We start from the raw sequence: 21,680 nt of genomic DNA on the forward strand, positions 1-21,680 counted from the left end.
GTATGTGGGGTTTAGTGTAGGGTTAGAAGTTGGGTTTTGGTGCTTTACCTTAGAGTTAGGAGTAGGGTTTGGTTAGTGTATATATGTGGTTTATTTATTTTGTTTGGGTAGGTAGTATGTAGCGGGTGGTGGGGTTGGCTGAATATGACCAATCGATGTTTTAAATTTCGTGGTTTAGTGCGTTCGGTCTATTCGTGGTTCGATTAATATGTGTCGCTCTTTTGGTATTCACTGAAATGGATTTTCGCGGAACTGATATAGACTCACTTTTGACATCTTTGCATAATTTTGATAAATGTCTTTTATAAAGTCTCTTTTTCTATTTTATTTCAAAACTTTATGCAAATCTTCTTCTTGGTCTCTCTATAAACTGTATCTAAAACATATAAGTTCCAAGGCACACAGTTCTTCTTTTTCTCATATCCATCTAATAATGTTTCCATCAATGGATCATTCTCAAAAATAATGTCACAATATGTCTTTTTATTTATATATAAAAACCCTTACCTCATTTCCTTTAGTTAGTAAAGGTGTAATTACTTCATCCCATACCTTATATCTGTCCAATTCTCTACCTTCCTTTTTTTCAATTTTTAATGTAAATGATCTCTTTTTTCTTATAGAAGTCTCTTTCTTCTCCTCTTTTCTTTTTTGTGTTCATAACTTCAAAATCTCTTCATATGATCTCTCTACTGTCAATTCTATTTATTGGACATCATCATTCTGTATTCCAACCATTATTTCTCCTGAGGAAATAGCTTTGCCACTTTCAGGCTCACTCACAATTGCCAAGCCCATAAGTAATTCATCCCATAACCCTTATGATTGGAGGGTTATAACAATACATTCATGTGTTGACTCATCTTCCCTGAAGAGATTTTGTTAAAAAATATCCTCCAAATCCATCACAGACAAAACTGCTTTTTCTTCTATATGAATACAATGCTTTTGAAAAAGCTCAACTACTTTCTCATCATTATTACAGCTTACATCTCCTTCTTGCAAAGGCTCAACTGCCTTTAATTCACAGGTCTGCCCCCTGCAACATGAGTACTGCAACATTCTCACTCCACACAGAATTTGCATCTTCTAACATAGAAGATTTGCTTCTCTTTTAAGCTGAAATCTCCTCTTTGCTATTCACAAAACTCTCCATTTCTTCTCCCCACTTCTCTGATCCACCACTGCGCCTGGACCTGAAGTGGGAGTGTGACTTCAACAGCAATCCCACTGTAGAATAAACTGCAGAGTAGGGGTTCTTTTTTTAAAAATCACAATATAGATTATATACATTTCATCTACATTATTTACAACTATATCCAATCACTTTACATTTTACCTTATCTTCTTACATTTTCAGTACCCCTACTGTGTTTTCCATAAACAAAATCTTATTTTTTTTCAAAATCTCTGACAATGACCATTTTCCATTAAATCTTATTTTATTTAACCTTTCATTCCATGTAATCCATATCACACAAAACAACGTTTCATCCCATTTATCCAGTTCTTTTTGTTTTTCATGTTTATAATATAAATATTGTATCATATCCAAATGTACATTTTTGAATTGCTTTATACATTCTTTTTCATATATTTGTTTCCATAATTGTTTCACTCTATCACATTTCATAAACACACATTTTGTAGTTTATGCCTCTATGCAATATAGACAATCTCCTCTATTTTCTTGTATGGCATATTCACCTTTACTGGAAGCCTGTTTATGGACAGTCTCCATGAGAAATCTGTACATTTAACATATTCCACACACCTATTCGTTATTTCCTTTGCCACTTTTATATTTTTATCTTTCAAGTTCTTCCATGGAAAAATATAATAAAATTTCTCCATTACATTTTCATACCATTCCTTTCTATTTTTGCTATATTGTTTATATCAATGTTTCATAATAATATTTTTGTGATATAATCTCATTTATGTATCCAGCATACCTTTAATTTTTTAGCTGTTCTGTTTTTTTTCCAAATGTTTCTATATTCTCCTTTTATTATCTGTACTATGTCTTGCTTGCTTTTTTTCATCCATGGCAGTATTTTAAATAGATTCAATGATGTACAACTGGATTTATTAAACCCGATCCTTCATTTTTAGAAATGTAAAGAATGCCTTCTTTGACTGGGTTTAATCTTGAACCCATATAAAGGCAAACCATATAGATAATAACTCTTTTTCCATTTCTGTTGGTATCAAAAAACACTTGCCAAATGAGCTATTTGTTCCTAACATTACTGAATTCAGCAAATATGTTTTTTTTCCTGTATGTAAGTCTAAATGTCCATCAGAACTAGCTAATATTTCTTATCTTCAACACATTTCTCCATTGTATTGCCCTCTGTTGCTCATTAACAAACTTTAACCCTAGAATTTCTCTCTCTTCATTATTAAATTGAATACCCTCTATTCTAGATGAAAAACCCAATCCTTTACTTTTTTCCTCATTAATACTTAAACTTAACACTTATAAATTATTTTTAGTGCCTTAGTAGCTGTTTTTATCCATTCCTCATTCTTAACTACTAATACTAAATCATCTGCAAATACAAACATTGCTGGAATCCATATTCCTTCTGTTGTACAATATCTAGCATCCATTAATGTTAAACTTTCTTCATTTACAACTGAATTCATTATTAATGCAAACATTCTGTGGGTTGTTCACCTGCTTGTGCTATTGTTGAGCCATTAGCACAGCTTTATAGTAGTGCTGGCAACAAGGACCAACAAATCAAGCTGCAGTCCATTACCTTGTTGATTTTCAAATCATAGGGGAAGGACAGTAAGGCACCAGGACAGACAATGACAATTTCATTGAATTATGTGATCATCTTGGGGCTCTTTGGCCAGGGAATAGAAAGTATGTCCCACTCACTGCATTACCTTTTTAGATTTAGAGATATATCTGGATAGTCAAGCATTCAGACTATCCATCAACAGGATCAAGTGATTAAAGTCAAGTATTGATGAAATCCTGGGAGGTCGAAAGGCTAGGGTGGGTCAGGTCATGACACTAATGGAATTACTCAATATTGCTTATAGAGCAATCCCCCTGGTGAAACCTTTGCAAGGTCTTTGATTTATCTCTCTCTGGGGGGGGGGGGATCATTAGGTTTGGATCCCAAAAAGAGAAAACCTTCTTGGACTAATTCAATGGAGCTACATTGTGGCAGTCAGACTAGATTTCAACTGACTTTCACAGATGAAGCCATAGGTTTGGGAATGGGTGGTTTCTTTGGAGTTAGAGGGATCTCAGTTGTCCCTTCTACTTCATAGCCAGAAGTGGTCAAAAAGACATCACATTCCTGGAAATCCTGCCAATTTGTGTAGCAGTATTCATTTGGCAGGAATACTTGAAGGGCAAGAAATAATTTCCCATTCTGGTAATAAAGTTGTTGTCCAAAACCTGTTAAGCAGATCATCTTGATCAAACAGGGTACTATCAGTCTTGAGGCTGCTAGTATCGCTTGTAAATCAATCTCTCACTCTCTGCTAAACATGTGCTGAGTGCTCATAATGCTGTAGCTGACAGTTTATCCTGTCTCCAGGTTTCCAAGTTTCAAGGACTGTCTCCAGAAGCTCAGTTTGGGTCTTCAGAATCAGTGAGTTACTGCTGTCTCTGTGCTGAGCTGACATCATGGTTACAAAATTGTCTGTTGTCACTTGGGTGAGAAAGTCCAAAATAGACCAAATCAGGGGGGATTGTCAAATTTTGTTACAGAAATTGGAGACCCCCGGCTTCATGTCTGGATCACTGGGACTTCATTTTGCAAAAAATGTCAAGCCAAGTTTTGCCTCAAGGCTTGGTTTTCTGGCAACAATATGTTCAACTTTTGTCACCAGCAATACATAATACCATGTTGAAGAAAGCTTTGAGTTTTCAGAGCATCACCGATGTGGGGTACAGCTCCCATTCTTTTAGAATAGGAAGAGAGTCTGATTTAGCTAGGGATGGGCAACTGGTGGAACTGATAAAATGCACATGGAGATGAAAACTAGATAACTTCCTTAGTTATGTTAAATGATAATATTTATATCTTCCTTTGTAGGTCCATACTTGTTGCAGGTCATATGCTACTTATTCATCTCCAGAGCAGCCTCCAGAGCATCCATTAGACCTAACAGGACAAATATCAGCCTTGTGCCATCTCAATGGAGTGTTGAATGGATAGGTACCCCAGTTTATCTAGGCTCCAGCTGTTGCCAGCTGTTCTCTCTTTTAACAAAGTACTTGATGTCATTACAATTCATTTAGGTGGTAATGACCTCTATTACACTTTAAATGGATTTTGCTTGGTAACCTTTAGTGGACACCCCCATTTAATGCAGAAGGTTTTCATTTACGCACATAGGTGGTCAGTTATCTTGGCAAGACCTTTATGGAAAGATGCCCACAAACCAGAAGCTATTTAATCTTCCTGATGTTTCTTAAATCATAGAATAGCTAGAACAGCTAAATGATTTAGCTTCATGGTAATAAAACACCCAATTTGCAAAGGCTAGATGCAGATCTTTATCATCCCGATGGCATTCGCATGAACATCTTAAGCTGGGATATGTTTAATCTGCTGTTAGCATGCTATGTGCAGGATAAATTGCAATTGTTCCTGCATTTTAAGATGTGTTTCCTGGCTGTAGAGAATGTAGTTAGTTGGAAAAATGGGGAACAGCATCCAAAACATGCTGGTGGAGGTGGGCCTTGGCAGCCTCTTTCCTTCCCTTTTATCTCCCCTTGCTTCTCCGAACAACAGTAGCTGTTATATTCTCAAAAGGTGGAGAGTATGAATAAGAAATTATGGTGGAGTTGAGGAGGCACTGTATACACCATCTGGTTGTGGGAGGAGCTGCCCAGAACAGGCAGCGGTGAGGGGGGGGGAGGGGACGCCAACTGACAATCATTGAATATGTTAATTTTATGTTTAAATTTACAGTTACAGTTTTGGTATTTGAATGTTACCTGTTACTATCATTCAACTTCTTAAAGCTGCTATGTGAAGCTGTTAGATTAGGGACTTCCATTTTAAAGTAGTTATTAGACATGAGACAGGCTAAAGGGTAAAATCAAATGTGTTTCATTTATGCATAAAAGACATTTAAGCAGAAAGAAAAATAACCTTGCAGGTCAAGCATGTGAGCCAGTTTATTAGAAAGGAAAGATAAGTATAAAGTATGTAAAAAATACAGAAATACAGAATGTTCTTTTCTCAAGGGAAAGATACAATCTTGCCAGATACAGAATATTCCTTAATGAAACGTTAAATAAAGCACATACAATACAAAACCTGAGATCAAGGTTAGGAGGAGCAAATAAGGAAAATGACTGGACTGAAGCAATATAATATGTTGTGTTCAGGATAGCGGTTCAGCTAAAGTTAGTGAGTTTGTTCGACCTGTTACTTCAGAGAAGATTACAGACACTCAAGTCTGAGTACAGAAGACAGGCCAAATAAAGACAATATTAGTTTACGTTGTTCAAGACAATCAGAATATGACGTGCAGTAACTTTAAATAATAATTGTTTATCAGCACTGTTAATGAAGACAGTATTTGAATACTGTGAACACCTAATAAAGCCTTATTGAATGAACTGCAGTGTTTGGAGAATTTATTCTGAAAAGTACACAAGATTTGACCCATAAAGGAGAGACTGGCACCTGTTCAGCACAAGTTTGGGTAATTAACAGATAAAGACTTTCGTGTCGGTCTCATCTCAGTGTTTCCAGCTAATTATGGTACAGTACATTCTTATCAGTTCTTACAGAAGCCAAATTACATCTGTGTGGTGCAAGACACAGTCTTTCTGGCCTTGGCCGATGTCTCTGAATCAAGTAGGATGTTGGGCTCAACAAGATTCAGAGGTAAAAGAGCTGTGAAGTCATGAATCACCATAAACTAACTGAAATACAGAGGCCAGGTAGAATAGGTATGTAAGGGCAAAACATTATACCTAGTAGATGTTTTTCCTTTTAAAAATGAATCATTACTGGCATACAAAGCACAGGGAAATGGTCAGTTAATAATATAATAATAATTCTGAGGGCAATATCAAACAGACTATTCAGAAAAAGAACTTATCATAAACCACTACAGCACGTTCTTTTCTCCAACCCTTTTTCCCATTCTCACTTATGTGATGTAAAGCAAATCCCCTCATTTTCAGAACATTGCTAATGATGCATTCCAAAGGGAATGTAGAACTGATTAGGAATGGGTCAGCAAAGATCCTGAAACCTTGGTTTAGACGGCAAGCTTGGAGGTGGGGGAGTGCAACCAAAGGCATAGCTTTATATGGATGACTGGATTTACTCCCTTCTTGAGTGTGCTGTCTGTTGATCAGAGTTTTTTCTTAAAATTCCATTAATATAAGACACATTTAAAACAACACAAAATATGTTCATTTATTTCAGCAAATAACAGCTAGACTTACAGTTTCAGGGGATAGTTGCAGTTATACAAATAAGCTACTGGGCATGATGTAAGGCAGGTCGGGACAGTGTGAAAGCACATGCAACTGATATTTTGTGACCTGCATGCCTGTATACTTTCCTGTTGAAAAGATAAAGTCAAGCATGAAAAAAATATCTGACTTCCACAAGTTTTATCTCCATGCGGCTACTTATTCATGCCCTCACCATGTGGTATGTGAGACAGTGGAATGAAATATTATTAGTAGGTAGCCAAATAAGTTACGTGCTTGATTAAGCTGGGAGAAAAAAGTAAATAATAAGACATCTCAGTGAGCTGGATAAATAATACTGTAGCATTTTGACTTGAATAGTTTGAATGATGTATGCAAGCATCTCACTTTTCTGAAAGCAATGAAACATAGAAATGAAAATGAAGATAGATACTGAGATCTGAATTTGCATGGTTTGTACAATATTTTATTGATAACATACTACAGAGGTATATTCATCTTAACCATTCAGAACCTCCTCTACTCCATTCAAAAACAGTGGTTTGTTAATACAAATGAAAAATTTGGATCTGAAATTCCAAGCAGTAACAGCCAAAGAAATGTTTTTGTTTGAATATTCATAAAGTTGCAATATGATGACTTCACCATTGTCAGCAGAACAATACACTCTGGTTATAAGATTTTTTTGGAGATAAAGGAGTTATTATTATCTATCTACTCTATATTGTCTGGAAAAGACATGAGACACTCCTTGGGATTCAGAAAGAATCCCACTATGTATGCCAAAAGATGCATCCAAAATGGTCTGTTTCTGTGATCATGGAAAATGAAATTCAGTGGCCTTTTACCCACAATGAGGAAAGAGCTCATTATCAGCTAATTTATGTAATTGAATCATGTGATATTATCATTAGTGCTACTTAGCACTTTCCTGTAGCAATCACTGCTGGGAGACCCTGGATTCCTCTGGCACATACAACCCTGTCATTCATTCTCACACACATGCAGACACACAGAAACAGACACACACGCACACACAGGCGCATGCTCACAGTTGGGCACACACGCACACACACACACACACACACACACACACACACACACACACACACACACACACACACACACACACACACACTCACACACTCACAAACACAGTGTCATACCTCTTATCTGTCCCTGAGCTCCCCCCACCCCCGATTTAGCCTCTTTTTTTTCCTCATCTTCTTCTAAATCATGGTTGATTACAATGTCAGTCATTAATGCCAGACATCGGAATTTCATTTGTCTTATTGTTCAGAAAGTGCATTATGATACTACACATGTTGCTCTATTCATTTTCATGTGCCTTGGAGTAATATTTAAAAAAATATATCCTTAATTTCATGTACTGTTCCTCATGGCTTTGCTCATAAGTCTTTTGCATAACCATTTAGAGGTATAGCAGTCCCTCAAATGAACATCCCCATCCCTCTCAGCTGCCTCTGATTTTACAAAATGTCCCTGACTTTGCCTTATGCCTGTCCTTACGCCTTTATAAACGATGGCCCATTACAATCAAACAATAATTTCAGTCGTTAGAACTGTATACTTCTTATTGTTCAGAAAATAGATTGTAATACCGTAGTTTCTTTACAGCACAGGGTACTAAAGCTCTAATGTCATGTGAACTGAACTAAAGTGTAGGGGTTGAAACTTTCTTTCTCCAATGCTGTTTTACTTCATTCTTTTAAAGTGGCTTACAGTAATAATTACATTTCCCTGCAGTCTAGTGTTCCTCACAAGACTGATGGATTTGTTCATAAATCTAAAGAATTTCAGAGTAATGAAACCATCCCTCCCACAAGTACACATTTATACACAGACGCACACACAGACAGACACACACACGCACACACACACACACACACACACACACACACACACACACACACACACACACACACACACACACACACACACACACACACACACACACACACACACACACACACACACACACACACATACCCATATATCCTCCATCCACCTGACTGTACTTGAGAACAAACTCACACACATGCATGCACACACACACACACACACACACACATACACACGCACACACATGCACACACACACACACACACGCACACACACACGCACACACACACACACACACAAACACACACACACGTACTACTTATCCCTTAACTAGCCTCCCCTCTTTGACCATCCAGGGCTACGCTACACACAGACACACAAACCCCAGTAAGACCACACATCCCTCCAGACATGCACAAACTAACACAGATATACAGACACACACATACATCCCCACTACTGTCTTTCTGCTAAACTCTTCTGGCCTTATTTCTGACATGATCTTACCCACTGGAAGTTATGAGTGGATGTAAACTTTTTGGTGAGCTAATTTATTCTCTGAATTGCTCAGCTGCATAAATGCCTTAATGCAGGCATCTCCAGGGCAGAGCACATGGATAATTAGCATAGGCCACTCCTGCAGAATTCCTCATTAGCATATAACTTAGCTGAAGATGCAGCCCACCATGGTGATCCTACAGACTCTGTAGGATCACTGTGGTGGACCTGTTCCTGAATAAGAACGGGCTCACCAGCAATAATAACATGTGTTAGGGCTTACCACTCTTTCTGAATCTGTCCCTATCTTAAGAAAAGGCCTCTGTATTTAAAAGTCCAGATGCAATCTCAGACTTCATTAGGAAACAGAAGTATTAATATTAACCAGATGTATAGTATTGTCAGAAGAAATAAAAATGATAACAATGTATATATTATATTAAAAGCCAACACAATAAATATACAACTGTATACATGTATATGTCGACTTTTTGAGGCCTACTTTTTTCTCTTCACAAAGTACAAAGCTACAGCAATTTATTCATAACACACACATTTAGACAATAATTGTGTAACTTTAGTCAATATCTTTCTACTTTGCTACCTTGTGTAAGTAATCAGTATTTTCTTTGGAATTGTATGTATTCAATATGTGATTAGTTTTACGTCTTACAGGTCATTCAGTTTATCTATCTATTTATATATATAAAGAGCTGGGTATCTACAGCAGAGCTAGTAAGGGAGATGGCTAGAAAGGTGCTTGGTATCACATCGGGACAGAGGAAGGACGACAAGGAGACATGGTGGTGGAATGAGGAATTACAGAAGAGTATACAGGCAAAGAGGTTGGCAAAGAAGAAGTGGGATTGTCAGAGAGATGAAGAAAGTAGACAGGAGTATAAGGAGATGAGGTGCATGGCAAAGAGAGAGGTGGCGAAGGCTAAGGATAAGGCATATGAAAAGTTGTATGAAAGGTTGGACACTAAGGAGGGAGAAAAGGACCTGTACCGATTGGCTAGACAGAGGGACCGAGCTAGGAAAGATGTGCAGCAGGTAAAGGCGATAAAGGATAATTAGGGAAACATACTCACAAGCGAGGAGAGTGTGTTGAGGAGATGGAAAGAGTACTTTGAGGGGTTGATGAATGAAGAGAATGAGAGGGAGAGAAGGTTGGATGATGTAGGGATAGTGAATCATGAAGTGCAGTGGATTAGCAAGGAGGAAGTAAGGATAGCTATGAAGAGAATGAAGACTGGAAAGGCTGTTGGTCCCGATGACATACCTGTGGAAGCATGGAGGTGTTTAGGTGACATGGCAGTGGAGTTTTTAACCAGATTGTTTAATGAAATCTTGGAAAGTGAGAGGATGCCTGAGGAATGGAGAAAAAGTGTTTTGGTACTGATTTTTAAGAATAAGGGTGATGTGCAGAGCTGTAGTAACTACAGAGGGATTAAATTGATCAGTCACAGCATGAAGTTATGGGAAAGAGTGGTGGAAGCTAGGTTAAGAAGGGATGTGATGATTAGTGAACAGCAGTATGGTTTCATGCCGGGAAAGAGCACTACAGATGCGATGTTTGCTTTGAGAGTGTTGATGGAGAAGTACAGAGAATGTCAGAAGGAGTTGCATTGTGTTTTTGTAGACTTGGAGAAAGCATATGACAGGGTGCCTAGACAGGAGTTGTGGTATTGTATGAGGAAGTCAGGAGTGTCAGAGAAGTATGTAAGAGTGGTATAGGATATGTACGAGGGTAGTGTGACAGCGGTGAGGTCTGCAGTGGAAGTGATGGATGCATTTAAGGTGGAGGTGGGATTACATCAAGGATCAGCTCTGAGCCCTTTCTTATTTGCAATGGTGATGGACAGGTTGACAGACGAGATCAGACAGGAGTCCCCATGGACTATGATGTTTGCAGATGACATTGTGATCTGTAGTGAGAGGGAACAGGTGGAGGAGACCCTGGAGAGATGGAGATATGATCTAGAGAGAAGAGGAATAAAGGTCAGCAGGACTAAGACAGAATATATGTGTGTAAATGAGAGGGAGGACAGAGGAATGGTGATGCAAGGAGTAGAGGTGACGAAGGTGGATGAGTTTAAATACTTGGGGTCAATAGTTCAGAGTAATGGTGAGTGTGGAAGAGAGGTGAAGAAGAGAGTACAGGCAGGATGGAGTGGGTGGAGAAGAGTGTCAGGAGTGATTTGTGACAGACGGGTACCTGTAAGATTGAAAGGGAAGGTCTACAAGAGGGTAGTGAGACCAGCTATGTTATATGGGTTGGAGACAGTGGCATTGACAAAAAGGCAGGAATTCGAGCTGGATGTGGCAGAGTTAAAGATGTTAAGATTTGCACTGGGTGTGACGAGGTTGGGCAGGATTAGGAATAAGTATATTAGAGGGTCAGCCCAGGTTGGAAGGTTTGGAGACAAAGCCAGAGAGGCAAGATTACGTTGGTTTGGACATGTGCTGAGAAGGGATGTGGAGTATATTCGGAAAAAGATGTTAAGGATGAAGCTACCAGGTAACAGGAAAAGAGGAACGCCTAAGATAAGGTTTATGGATGTGGTGAGAGAGGACATGCAGGTGGTTGGTGTGACAGAGCAAGATGCAAAGGACAGGAAGAAATGGAAACAGGTGATTCGCTGTGGCGTATATATATATATATATATATATATATATATATATATATATATATATATATATATATATATATATATATATATATGTTTTCTATGTTACAGTGTTTATGTACATGTGTGACAAAATTAAAAAAAAATGAAAAACATCTAAAATACAAAAATCAAGTAAAACTACATAGATAATAAACTAAGAAAAAAATTACCAGTGCAGTAAGTTCCGTTCCCTGTGTATCCAGTTCTACATGTGCATTCATAGGATCCATCAGTGTTCCTGCACAGCGCATTAACATTGCACTTGTTTGTATATCCACATTCGTCTATATCTGTACAGTTGTCTCCCTCATAGCCAGAATTACAGTTACATTCGAAGGAGCCAGGTTTGTTGACACAACTCGCGTGGCTTGGACAAACACTTACATTTGCACTGCACTCATCAATGTCTGTAAAAAGAAGCCAAAAGTAAAGTGAATTTTAAAGATGTTGTTGAAGTAAAGTGTACATATTTCCGTTTAAGATTCTTTAATTTTAGTATTTCATTGCAGTTCATATTGCTAGTGTTAACTAATTTATTTATGCAATGCACCATTAAACATTTGCAGTTTAAATCATGTCATGTATTAATTTATTATTCTTTATCACAACCTGCAATTAATGTTTGTTGTTTGAAAAAAATAACATTTTTTGTGTGTGTGATAAGCTGAATGCATTTAATGTGGGTGCTAGACTCCTCCATGTTTGCATTTTGTCTCCCATCTTGCGCCCTGTTGCAATGTTGGCATTCTAAATGAAGAGTGCTGACACTCGAAAAAAAGACTGAAAATGCAGGTGAAGGGTGAATCTTGAACATCTTCTCTTTTAAACTTCATTTTTTGCAGGAGGGCAATTCCCCCTGCACCCCCGATGTGGGGGGAAAGCCCCCCCCACCAAACTTATATATATATATATATATATATATATATATGTATATATATATATATATACATATATATATATATATATATATATATATATATATATATATATATATATATATATATATATATATATATATATATATATGTATATATAAATATATATATATATATATATATATATATATATATATATATATATACTAACTTCAAGATTATCATACATCAAAAAAAGGAGTATTCTGAGAAATGGCCATCACTGATTTAGTCTGAATTTTCAGCCATTAAGTCTCCATATTTTGGGGCTCACACTAGAGGGTCCTGATATTTCATATGGCTACCCTCCTATACTGTTTGTTATTTTCTTTGATAGGAAATCAAGGCATAGACATTCTGAAGAAATGACAGTTCACATTTGTTGTTTGCAGATGATGACGTCTTTCTAGGGTCATTTGACTCTGCTCTTTAGCACGGACTAGAGCAATTTGAGGTTGTGCGGGGATTGGTATGGATGGAAATCAGCATTTAATAACAGAGGTCTTTGTTAAATAAGAAAAGAGAATGGATTCTTGTGTACAGATTAGGAAGACCTGCCAGTATGGTGGAGCTGAAGTATTTCAGGGGTCTGTTTATGAAGGAAGGATGGAAAGACTGAACAGTGGATGGACAGATAACAGTAATACTACAGGAATTGTACCAGATTATGATGATAAAGGGACAACTGAGCCATAGGATGAAGTTCTCAGCTTACTAGACAGTCAATGCACTATCGTTACCTGTGCTCATGAGCATTGCGTAGTGACCAGGAGGATGAAATAATGGACACAGGTGTCATAAATAAGGTTCATTAGCAGGACATCAGGGCCAACTCTCCATGATAAAGTGAGGTGACTGGCAGTCTAGAAGCATCTAGCAGCAAAGCTACTGCTCCTCCTTGCATGTGCTTCTCCTTGCTAAGATAAGGTAGTTTAAGTGGTTTAGATAATCTCTGAGAATGTTGTCAGGCACCTCACACACAGAGGATGTGCCAAGGACAACCAGCTAGAAGGACTTCACAAGACAGACTCAGGAAATATCGGAGAGGTTATACCTGTTATCATGCCTGGTAATGCTGGCTATCCCAGTGGATGAACTAAAGACTGCACTGTAAATAGTGATGTTTGATATACTCTCTTCAGCTTACTACCATTGTGACCCCTTACAATTGCAAGTGGTTTAGGAAATGGAAATATGGCTTTGAACTTTTTGTCTGTCCGTGCAGTTTTCATTGTCTCATGAATGTGCAATGTGGGACGCTACTTTATTTGTTATTTTCAGTTCCAGCTAGTAGTACTACAGAATTATGAGCTAGGATTCTCTTCCAGTTTGTATAAGCATGTGCATCTCTACAGTTTATATTGGTCCCTAAGTATATTTGTACTTTGGAGGCACACTGAAAAATGGCATTAGAGAGAGGTTGTTCATATCCCACTGCCTTTTACCTACATGAGATCTTTAGTACTTTGAATCCCACCAGTACCAATCACTATGACACAGAGACCTTGGATTGAATCCCACCAGTACCAATCACTATGTCACAAAGACCTTGATTTGAATCCCACCAGTACCAATTACTGTCACAAAGAACTTGATTTGAATCCCACCAGTACCAATCACTATGCCAGAGACCTTGGTTTGAATCCCATCAGTACCAATCAGTATTTCACAGAGACCTTGGTTTGAATCACACCAGTTCCAATCACTATGTCACAGAGACCTCGGTTTGAATCCCACCAGTACCAATCACTATGTCAAAGAAACCTTAGTTTGAATCCCACCAGTACTAATCACTATATCTCAGAGACCTTGGTCATACACAATGATACCAGCATCTATGAAGAGGAACGAGCTCAGATTCTCCAGTATGTTCATCACCAAACTTACTGCACAATAATTGTCTTAGTATGGTAAAAAAGTAGCTTTAATTCACTTTTGTACCAAATAATTATGACATTGTCTAAAACACAGCAACACAACCATTAATTTAAGAGGAACAAGCCACATGAAAGTGACACAGTCACTCACCTTTGACTTCAACTGTATATATACACAGTTTGTCAAGAAATTAAGGTAACAGTTTTTTCACACATCCACAGATAGAAGATGTGGTGACATGGCCTGTGATCTGCTACACATGTAACCCTCCACTAGGTAACACAATCTGATCAATGTGCATGCCAGTGGAGGGGTAGTGACTCACTCCAAAATGCAGCCCCTCATCAAACTTTGTATTATTTTTTGTAACCAGTTAGATACAACATCAATTCCAGACTCTTCTGTACTCTCCTATCTAGTTATGGATTTCATGTGTTTTCTCAGCATATTAAAGGTGTTTTTTACTAAATGTATATCATTCTATCTACTAGTAGACATCACTGATCTCTTTTGGTGGATGTGAATAATGCCAGAGTTGTAAGAGAGTGCCAACAAAGCAGCTATTACATACTTTTTAATAAACAGGATGGAAGTTGCATGGTTCACAATGCAGCATAAATAATGAGATTTTATTAAATCACTGCAGTATACTCTGAACACAGGCTACCAATGAAAACAATGTTTATTAGTTACAGAAAGTAAGAGTTCTGATCGGGAGAGCCTTGATAAACTAAACTAATTTGTATAAAACTATCCTGAAAAGGATACTAATTCTGTCGTACTACTGTAAAAGAAAACAGGTCAGTTTGAGGGTATTCCTTTATTTTAGATGAATCCAAGCTGTATATTTCGTATTTTAGTAATAATTCCATACTTTACAAATTTAAACTTGACAGATGCTCTCTGCAACTGAAGAGAAAAAAATACAAAATTATTTTAAATATACAATAATAAACAAGAAAATTAATGTTTTATTAGTCGCTGTTGTATGTTTAATGGTTTTATTAGCTATGTTTAAATAAAAATATTTTACCCATTATTATTAATGTTGTATAGAACAATACTCATATTACAGAAAGCAAAGAAACAGAAATGATTTTTGTATGGTTCCCTTTTTACAATTACATTTTATGAAATGCTGAGAATTCTTATAAAAATTAAACCTTGTGTAAAGAATTACTCATTAAAATCACAAGTAATATTTTTGTTAAAAGTATCATTTCCAGACACGACAAGCATATGGAGATACACACAAACTAACTTAAATGCAAGATGAAGCTGTATCTAATATGTATAAATATAAAACTGAAGAAGCACAGGAATCTGTCTCGTTCCAACCTCACCACCAAGAAAAAATCAGAAAACCTCTGAAAATTTCTGATTTTTTTTGTTACTGAGGATCACTTGTCTGTGAGGAATAAAGGCTTTTTGCTTTGGAATACTACCTGGGTTTCATGATTTTTGGAAATTATTGTGACTGAGCTCATCAATGAAGTTTTAAGACTACTAGTTTCTTTTCTATTAATATATATATATATATATATATATATATATATATATATATATATATACACATACACACACACAATATATATATATATATATGTGTGTGTGTATATATGTATATATATATATATATATATATATATATATATATATATATATATATATATATACACATACATACATACAAGTATCGTCAAGATATACAACTTTTATCTTTTGATCACTACTTATAGTGCGTCTGTATTGGGTCATCCATATCTGTCTTTAGCTCTCCTTACACATTCCATTACTCTGTTCTTCTGTAGGCCACTGCAGTCTGGGGCACTTCACAGACTTATCCCTTTGGGGCACTTCCCAGATTCAACCCTTGGGACACTTTCCAGACTTATCTCTTTGTTGAGTAGATTTCATCTCCAGAATGGAACAAAGACTTGGCTATGTGGGCTACCAATGCTGTACAAATGGAGCAAGGAACTGATGTACAGGATAATGCCATAGTGTGGTCAGCTGATTGCTGTGCAGCGATTACTCTCTAAATCCATTGTGCTGGCTTTGATGCATCTACATATGATAGCCTAAGAGGAGCACCCCATCTCTGCAGTCACATGCAGAGCTACCAATTCTCAGTTTTACACCTTAGCAGATTAATGTTGCTCTCCTGTCTCCTGATCTCCAGCAGGAACAAGTAAGAGACATGCCTCCCATGTACCTCCATGTTTTCCTTTGCTACTAGGAGAAGTTAGCATGGTCATTCACCTTCCTCATGGAACTGGTTCCTCAAGTGCTCAGGCTGTTAATCACAACTGGATTATCATGGCAATAATCAGTGCTTTAACCCACTGTCCAATGAAATTAAGTATAAAATACACAACTTTACATTTCATTTATTGTGACAGCGATGTTTACATGTGAAGTTCCGCAAAAAGTATTTTCTGTAGAATTGTACAGCATGTATTGTTTTTCATAAATTTCTTCATCAAAGTACGTTATTATACATCTTTAATGATTCTAAGCCAATTTCTATATGATAGCTTTAGATCTGCCTTTCAATTGCATGCAAAATACTCTTATCCCCATGGCCAAAGTATAAATACAATATTTTTGCTTAATTGTAGGTATGTATATAGTTTAGTTCATATTTTCTTTAAGGATTGTCTTTATGACATACGTGATTATTATAATACCCCCTTTGGCATGTATCTGTCCAGACACATGCAACAACTGGAATACCCATTGAGATACCTTATTAAAAGGCAACAAGACCTAAAATATGTCCTACATGGGCTGCCTCAAGGCCCTGTCACTGTTCTCAATATCCTAAGTGGTGACCTGCATCTAGCATACCTCTGATCCAATACTGATGGATCTACTGCACATCAGCAAGTCAAATGGTATCAGAAATATTCAGTTCAGGAATTCAAACCTCTTCTGCAACAGGAACAGAATGGTTTGGAGGGGTGAGTTTATCTTTGCAGGGGATAGTACTGCACTGCAACAGATTCCCAGCAGATGTAAAACAAATCTCATCCCTGTCAATATTCAATGGCAGATTGGAGCTACAGGTGTGCAATAAATATGTTACCACAGGACTGCTGCCTGTACTGCTAATAAATCATACCTCCCAAGCTCTTAGTGCAAGAAATATGGACAAAGCCTAAAATAATGAGAAAAATAATAAAGACAGATTTCAAATTTCTCTTTTATAAACTTAGAAATTTGCTAGAATAACAGATTTTGTGTTAGCATGCATTTTCCGAATGATATGAAGTCTGAAACTCAAAAGTGTTTATTATTCAATAACATCAATCCTCAGTGATGTGCCAGAAACCCATACATTTTTTTGAGGAACAGACCAAAAATACAAGAGAAAATTCTTGATATTCTGGGAAAATCTGTAAAGTTGAGAAGTATGTAAGAGATAAACGCAACTCTTAAATGCTTTACCTCATGAATGGGTTCCCTCAAATTATCTATGGTATGATCCCAGTTATTCTCATTAAAAGCAGTATATAGTAATTAACCACTGCTATGGCTAGGCTTCTATAGGCCCTAGGGATGATAGCCTAGTACCAGCCTATAAACTGGATAGGTAAGGCCAATCGAACATCAAACTAGAAAGGTTCATCCAAGCAACAAAAGAAAAATTGTCCAGATTTAAAATAGCCTGCAAGGGCACCTAGCCTAGTACTTACCTATGAACATGTGAACTAGCTGCTAGCAGTGCCTCATTTGTGTTAAAAGGGCATTCTTTTATTTATTTATTTATTGCTTGACATTTGATTACCAGGAAAGTCTGACCGGACAGAAGCATATTTTCAGCTGAGGCCTTGCAGTAAGCTGAATATACATTAGCTCACTTGCATTCTTTAAACAATTCCGTGTCCAGTTTAGTCATGTCTTTCTCATTTCTCAAGACTTCTTCCCAATATATAGATATAACCATTTTGTGAAATGCCTTTATCCTTGAAAATAAGTAATTACTTTTTAAAAGAGAATGAATGTTGAGTTGATATCCTAAACCAGCTTTCAGTACAAGCATATAATTCCTACTCATAATTCCAATTTATATTAAAACCACCCTATGCTTTCCTTATCCTTTTTATAAATATACCCCTAGCTAAATAGTTGCATTGTGAGGAGACAGGAAAATTTACATTTTACGTATTATAACATATTAAAAAAGACAGATAGAATTCAGATTTTAGCAATGTATTCTTACAATGTGATTATAAGTGATAATTATGACTGAATGCATGTTGATGATTTGGAATTAATCATGAAACCTAAGTTATCACAATTTAAAGTTGCAACTGAAAAAATTAACTTGGCTTCATGGTGCACAGCGATGAAGCCCTGACTGTGACCCAGATGACCTCTGTTTAACTAGAGACATGAGGACTAGGAGGATAAGGCGAGGAAAGATGGGTGCAAGCAATCAACATCAGCTCACCTATCCTGTCTGAGGTCAGTGGCTGCGTTCGTTTTCTGCAGTATCCTGGTATGCTCAGTGCTGCAAGTGCTATACCACATGGCTGGGAGGTTGCATAGTGTGCATGAACCTCCTGAAGGCAGCAATCACAGCGCTTCCAACTCTGTCACAGGGTTGTTGAAATCAATGTACACTCCCTGTGGCAGTATAACATTGCACCAACATCTTTTATCTCCCCACCATCCTTGGACATGGCTTGGATTGAGCCTGGAGAGGTTAAGGCAGGACTAGTAGATCATATGAATGAGGAGAGGATCTGGTGGCAGCTGACTGTTAAGCTGTATTAAGAGGGGAACACCGTATTGGTGTGTATGTATTCTTAGTTTTATTTGTATTTGTACATTTGTGAACATATATTGTGTGATCATCCTATTATAATTATTTAAACAAGTGTTTTACTTGGCTGATGAAGGACTTGGATGTTCAAAACATAACATTTTTTTTTTTTTTTTTTTTTTTTTTTTTTTTTTTTTATGATTAGTGTTTAAAAAAAAAGACAGTGTCCCAACAAAGCTGATTCGAGTAGTCCTACATGGGTTGACTCATGCACATTGGTAGACTAGACCCAATGACACAACTAGAAACAGTGTTCTCACTCACAAAGGCATGTGAAGCTAGGTTCAGTTTTGAGACAATTGCTGCACATACTGGTGATGGACTACAACAGCAAGCAGGTTAGAGGGGACAGATCAACAACGTTGCTGTATGCAGACGATGTGGCATTTCTAAACAGGAACTTGAGAAAATGATTGGGGGAATGGAATGTAAAACTAAATGCGTGTGGGATGAAACTGAGTACAGAAAAGTCAGGTGAAATGGCGGCCAGTGAAGAAATTCAGAAGAATCGGAATATTTGAGATAGAAGGCAGAATAGTGGAATGGATTAACAGCAGTATCTAGGAGGTGACTAAGGAAAGTCTAAATGAGAATGTCAAAGCTAGTATCAGAGGGGCTTCAGCCAATTGGCACAGAATGTCAGGGGTGGTGTGTAGTAGAATAAAGGCAAAGAAGCTGCAAATAAGGTGTACTAAACAATGATGTGACCAGTTCTACTGTATAATACAGAAATCTGGACAGTGAAGACAAAATAGCTGAAGAAGTAAGAGGTAATGCAGATGAAGTGTCTGATATCGGTGGTAGGATGCACACTATAGTCAAAGAATTAATGGCATCAGAGCAGATGCCAAAGTAGCTCACCGCAGAGAAGGTGAAAAAGAACAGATTACAGTGGTTTGGGCCTACATGCAGGAAAGCAGAGGATGATTTGGTGAAGAAGATTTGGGAGAGATGGAAAGAAGGCAAGAGTAACAAAGTGCGTTGAAAAAAGAAATTAATGGATTGTGTGAGACCTGTGACAGGCATGACTTGTTAAGGAAGGTAGAAGAGTGGCAATGAATCAAGAGAGATGACAACAGTTTATGCAACACCTTATCTCCATGTTGAAACTGGGACAATAGGGACTGATGATAATGATGTCAGCTGTTGCTATTACAGAAGAAAGTTTTAGGGCACTGCTTTCAGAAGTATAGCTGGCTCAACAAGCACCCTGTGCTGACACCAGGAACTGGCACCCCCCCCCCCCCAGATCTTCAAGTGAAGAGCAAAAAGTAAATAAATAAAATGACTTCTGCAAAACTGCAAGCTTACTGCAGATAGTACCCAATCCACATGGGACTCCCAACCCCCCTCTGCTCCTTTTACTGGCAAACCAACCAGGAGGCTAGCTACATGACCTGCCCTCTTCCCTCCTACCTCAGCCAATCAGGTCATGTGTCTGCACCCTTTTTTAAAATGCAGCAAACTGCTTACCACAAATGTAGAACACAGTTGCTACAGTTTATAACCTGCACAGAGCACTACAGCACACAGGTGGTTGTTTAAAAAAATTGGAACAAATTTTCATGTTTTTTTTTTTTTAACTGTAGCAAACAGCAAACAAATATAGCAAGCAGTTTGCTACAGCGTATACCACACATGGATCACTACAGCACTCATGCTTGGTTGTAAATGCGATAACCAAGGAGCAAAACTCTGGAAACCAAGTGCAGCCAAGGAAGAAAGCAGTTCAAGTGAGTCTACAAAACAAGAATATTTTCTGTTGCAGAGTTTGCAGCTCCAGAATCAGGGGGTAAACATTTCTGCTAATTAGAATGACCCAATGGTCAATGAAACAGGCTTTGGGATAAGCAGAAATATATTTGTCTTTCAAGCCCATCCCTTATTCAAGGCTAAACTGTAAAAGAGTCTGACCATGAACACAGTCCTTTACAAAAGGCCAACCTCTATCAGTTCTCCCCACGGTCAGCTGATCACAGTCCAGACTGATAGAGTAGTCACTTAACCAGACAGCGCTTCTGAGTTACTCATAAAAAGGGACATTTGTACACAGTGGTGTAGCCTAGTTAACAAATAAAATAAAATTTAAGGTACAGACTTTTTAATTAGAATATAATACTCAGATGTTTGCTTGATAGCTCAGGTTTCACAAGTACAAATCAACAACCAGAGTTATCAACTAATATTAGTTTCCCTTAAGTAATTCCCTTAAGTCCTGTGTTGAGACACAGCCGGTCCCTCTACTTGAAACCCTGTAAGGCTAATAATATCCTACTGAACAATAGGGAAACTCAACTTAGAAGCCCCTCAGGATCTACGTGGACCCTCTACATTCAGCCTCACAGTGTAGGTGTTATCCTACAGTATATGTATGTTTCAAATAGAACCTTGTGAGTGCGATAACTTTAAATTACTGGTGTCTGCAATAAATTGTTAACTATTTTGTAAGGGCCAGCACACCCGTGGACCTATCCGTCCTACCATCTCTCTATTAACTTATCCCCCCTTCTCCTACTATCTTAGTGGAGTTAGTGCTTTCCCCACTCTATCCACTAGAGGGCAGCAGATCTCAGGCCCTTTTAAATGAC

At 37.5% G+C, this 21,680-nt stretch overlaps 1 protein-coding gene across 1 annotated transcript in view; it reads right to left on the minus strand.

The window, feature by feature from the left end:
* The window catches only part of LOC122801225 (adhesion G protein-coupled receptor E2-like), a 97,419-nt gene that overhangs the window by 36,397 nt on the left and 39,342 nt on the right, over positions 1-21,680 (minus strand). Inside the window, exon 2 of the mRNA XM_044070778.1 lies at positions 11,640-11,876. Coding sequence (XP_043926713.1) covers positions 11,640-11,876 — 237 coding nt within the window. The remainder of the gene's footprint in view (positions 1-11,639; positions 11,877-21,680) is intronic.

This window comes from Protopterus annectens, chromosome 4.part1, assembly GCF_019279795.1.
Source record: "Protopterus annectens isolate FY-2018-M chromosome 4.part1, PAN1.0, whole genome shotgun sequence".
Classification (NCBI taxonomy): domain Eukaryota; kingdom Metazoa; phylum Chordata; order Ceratodontiformes; family Protopteridae; genus Protopterus; species Protopterus annectens.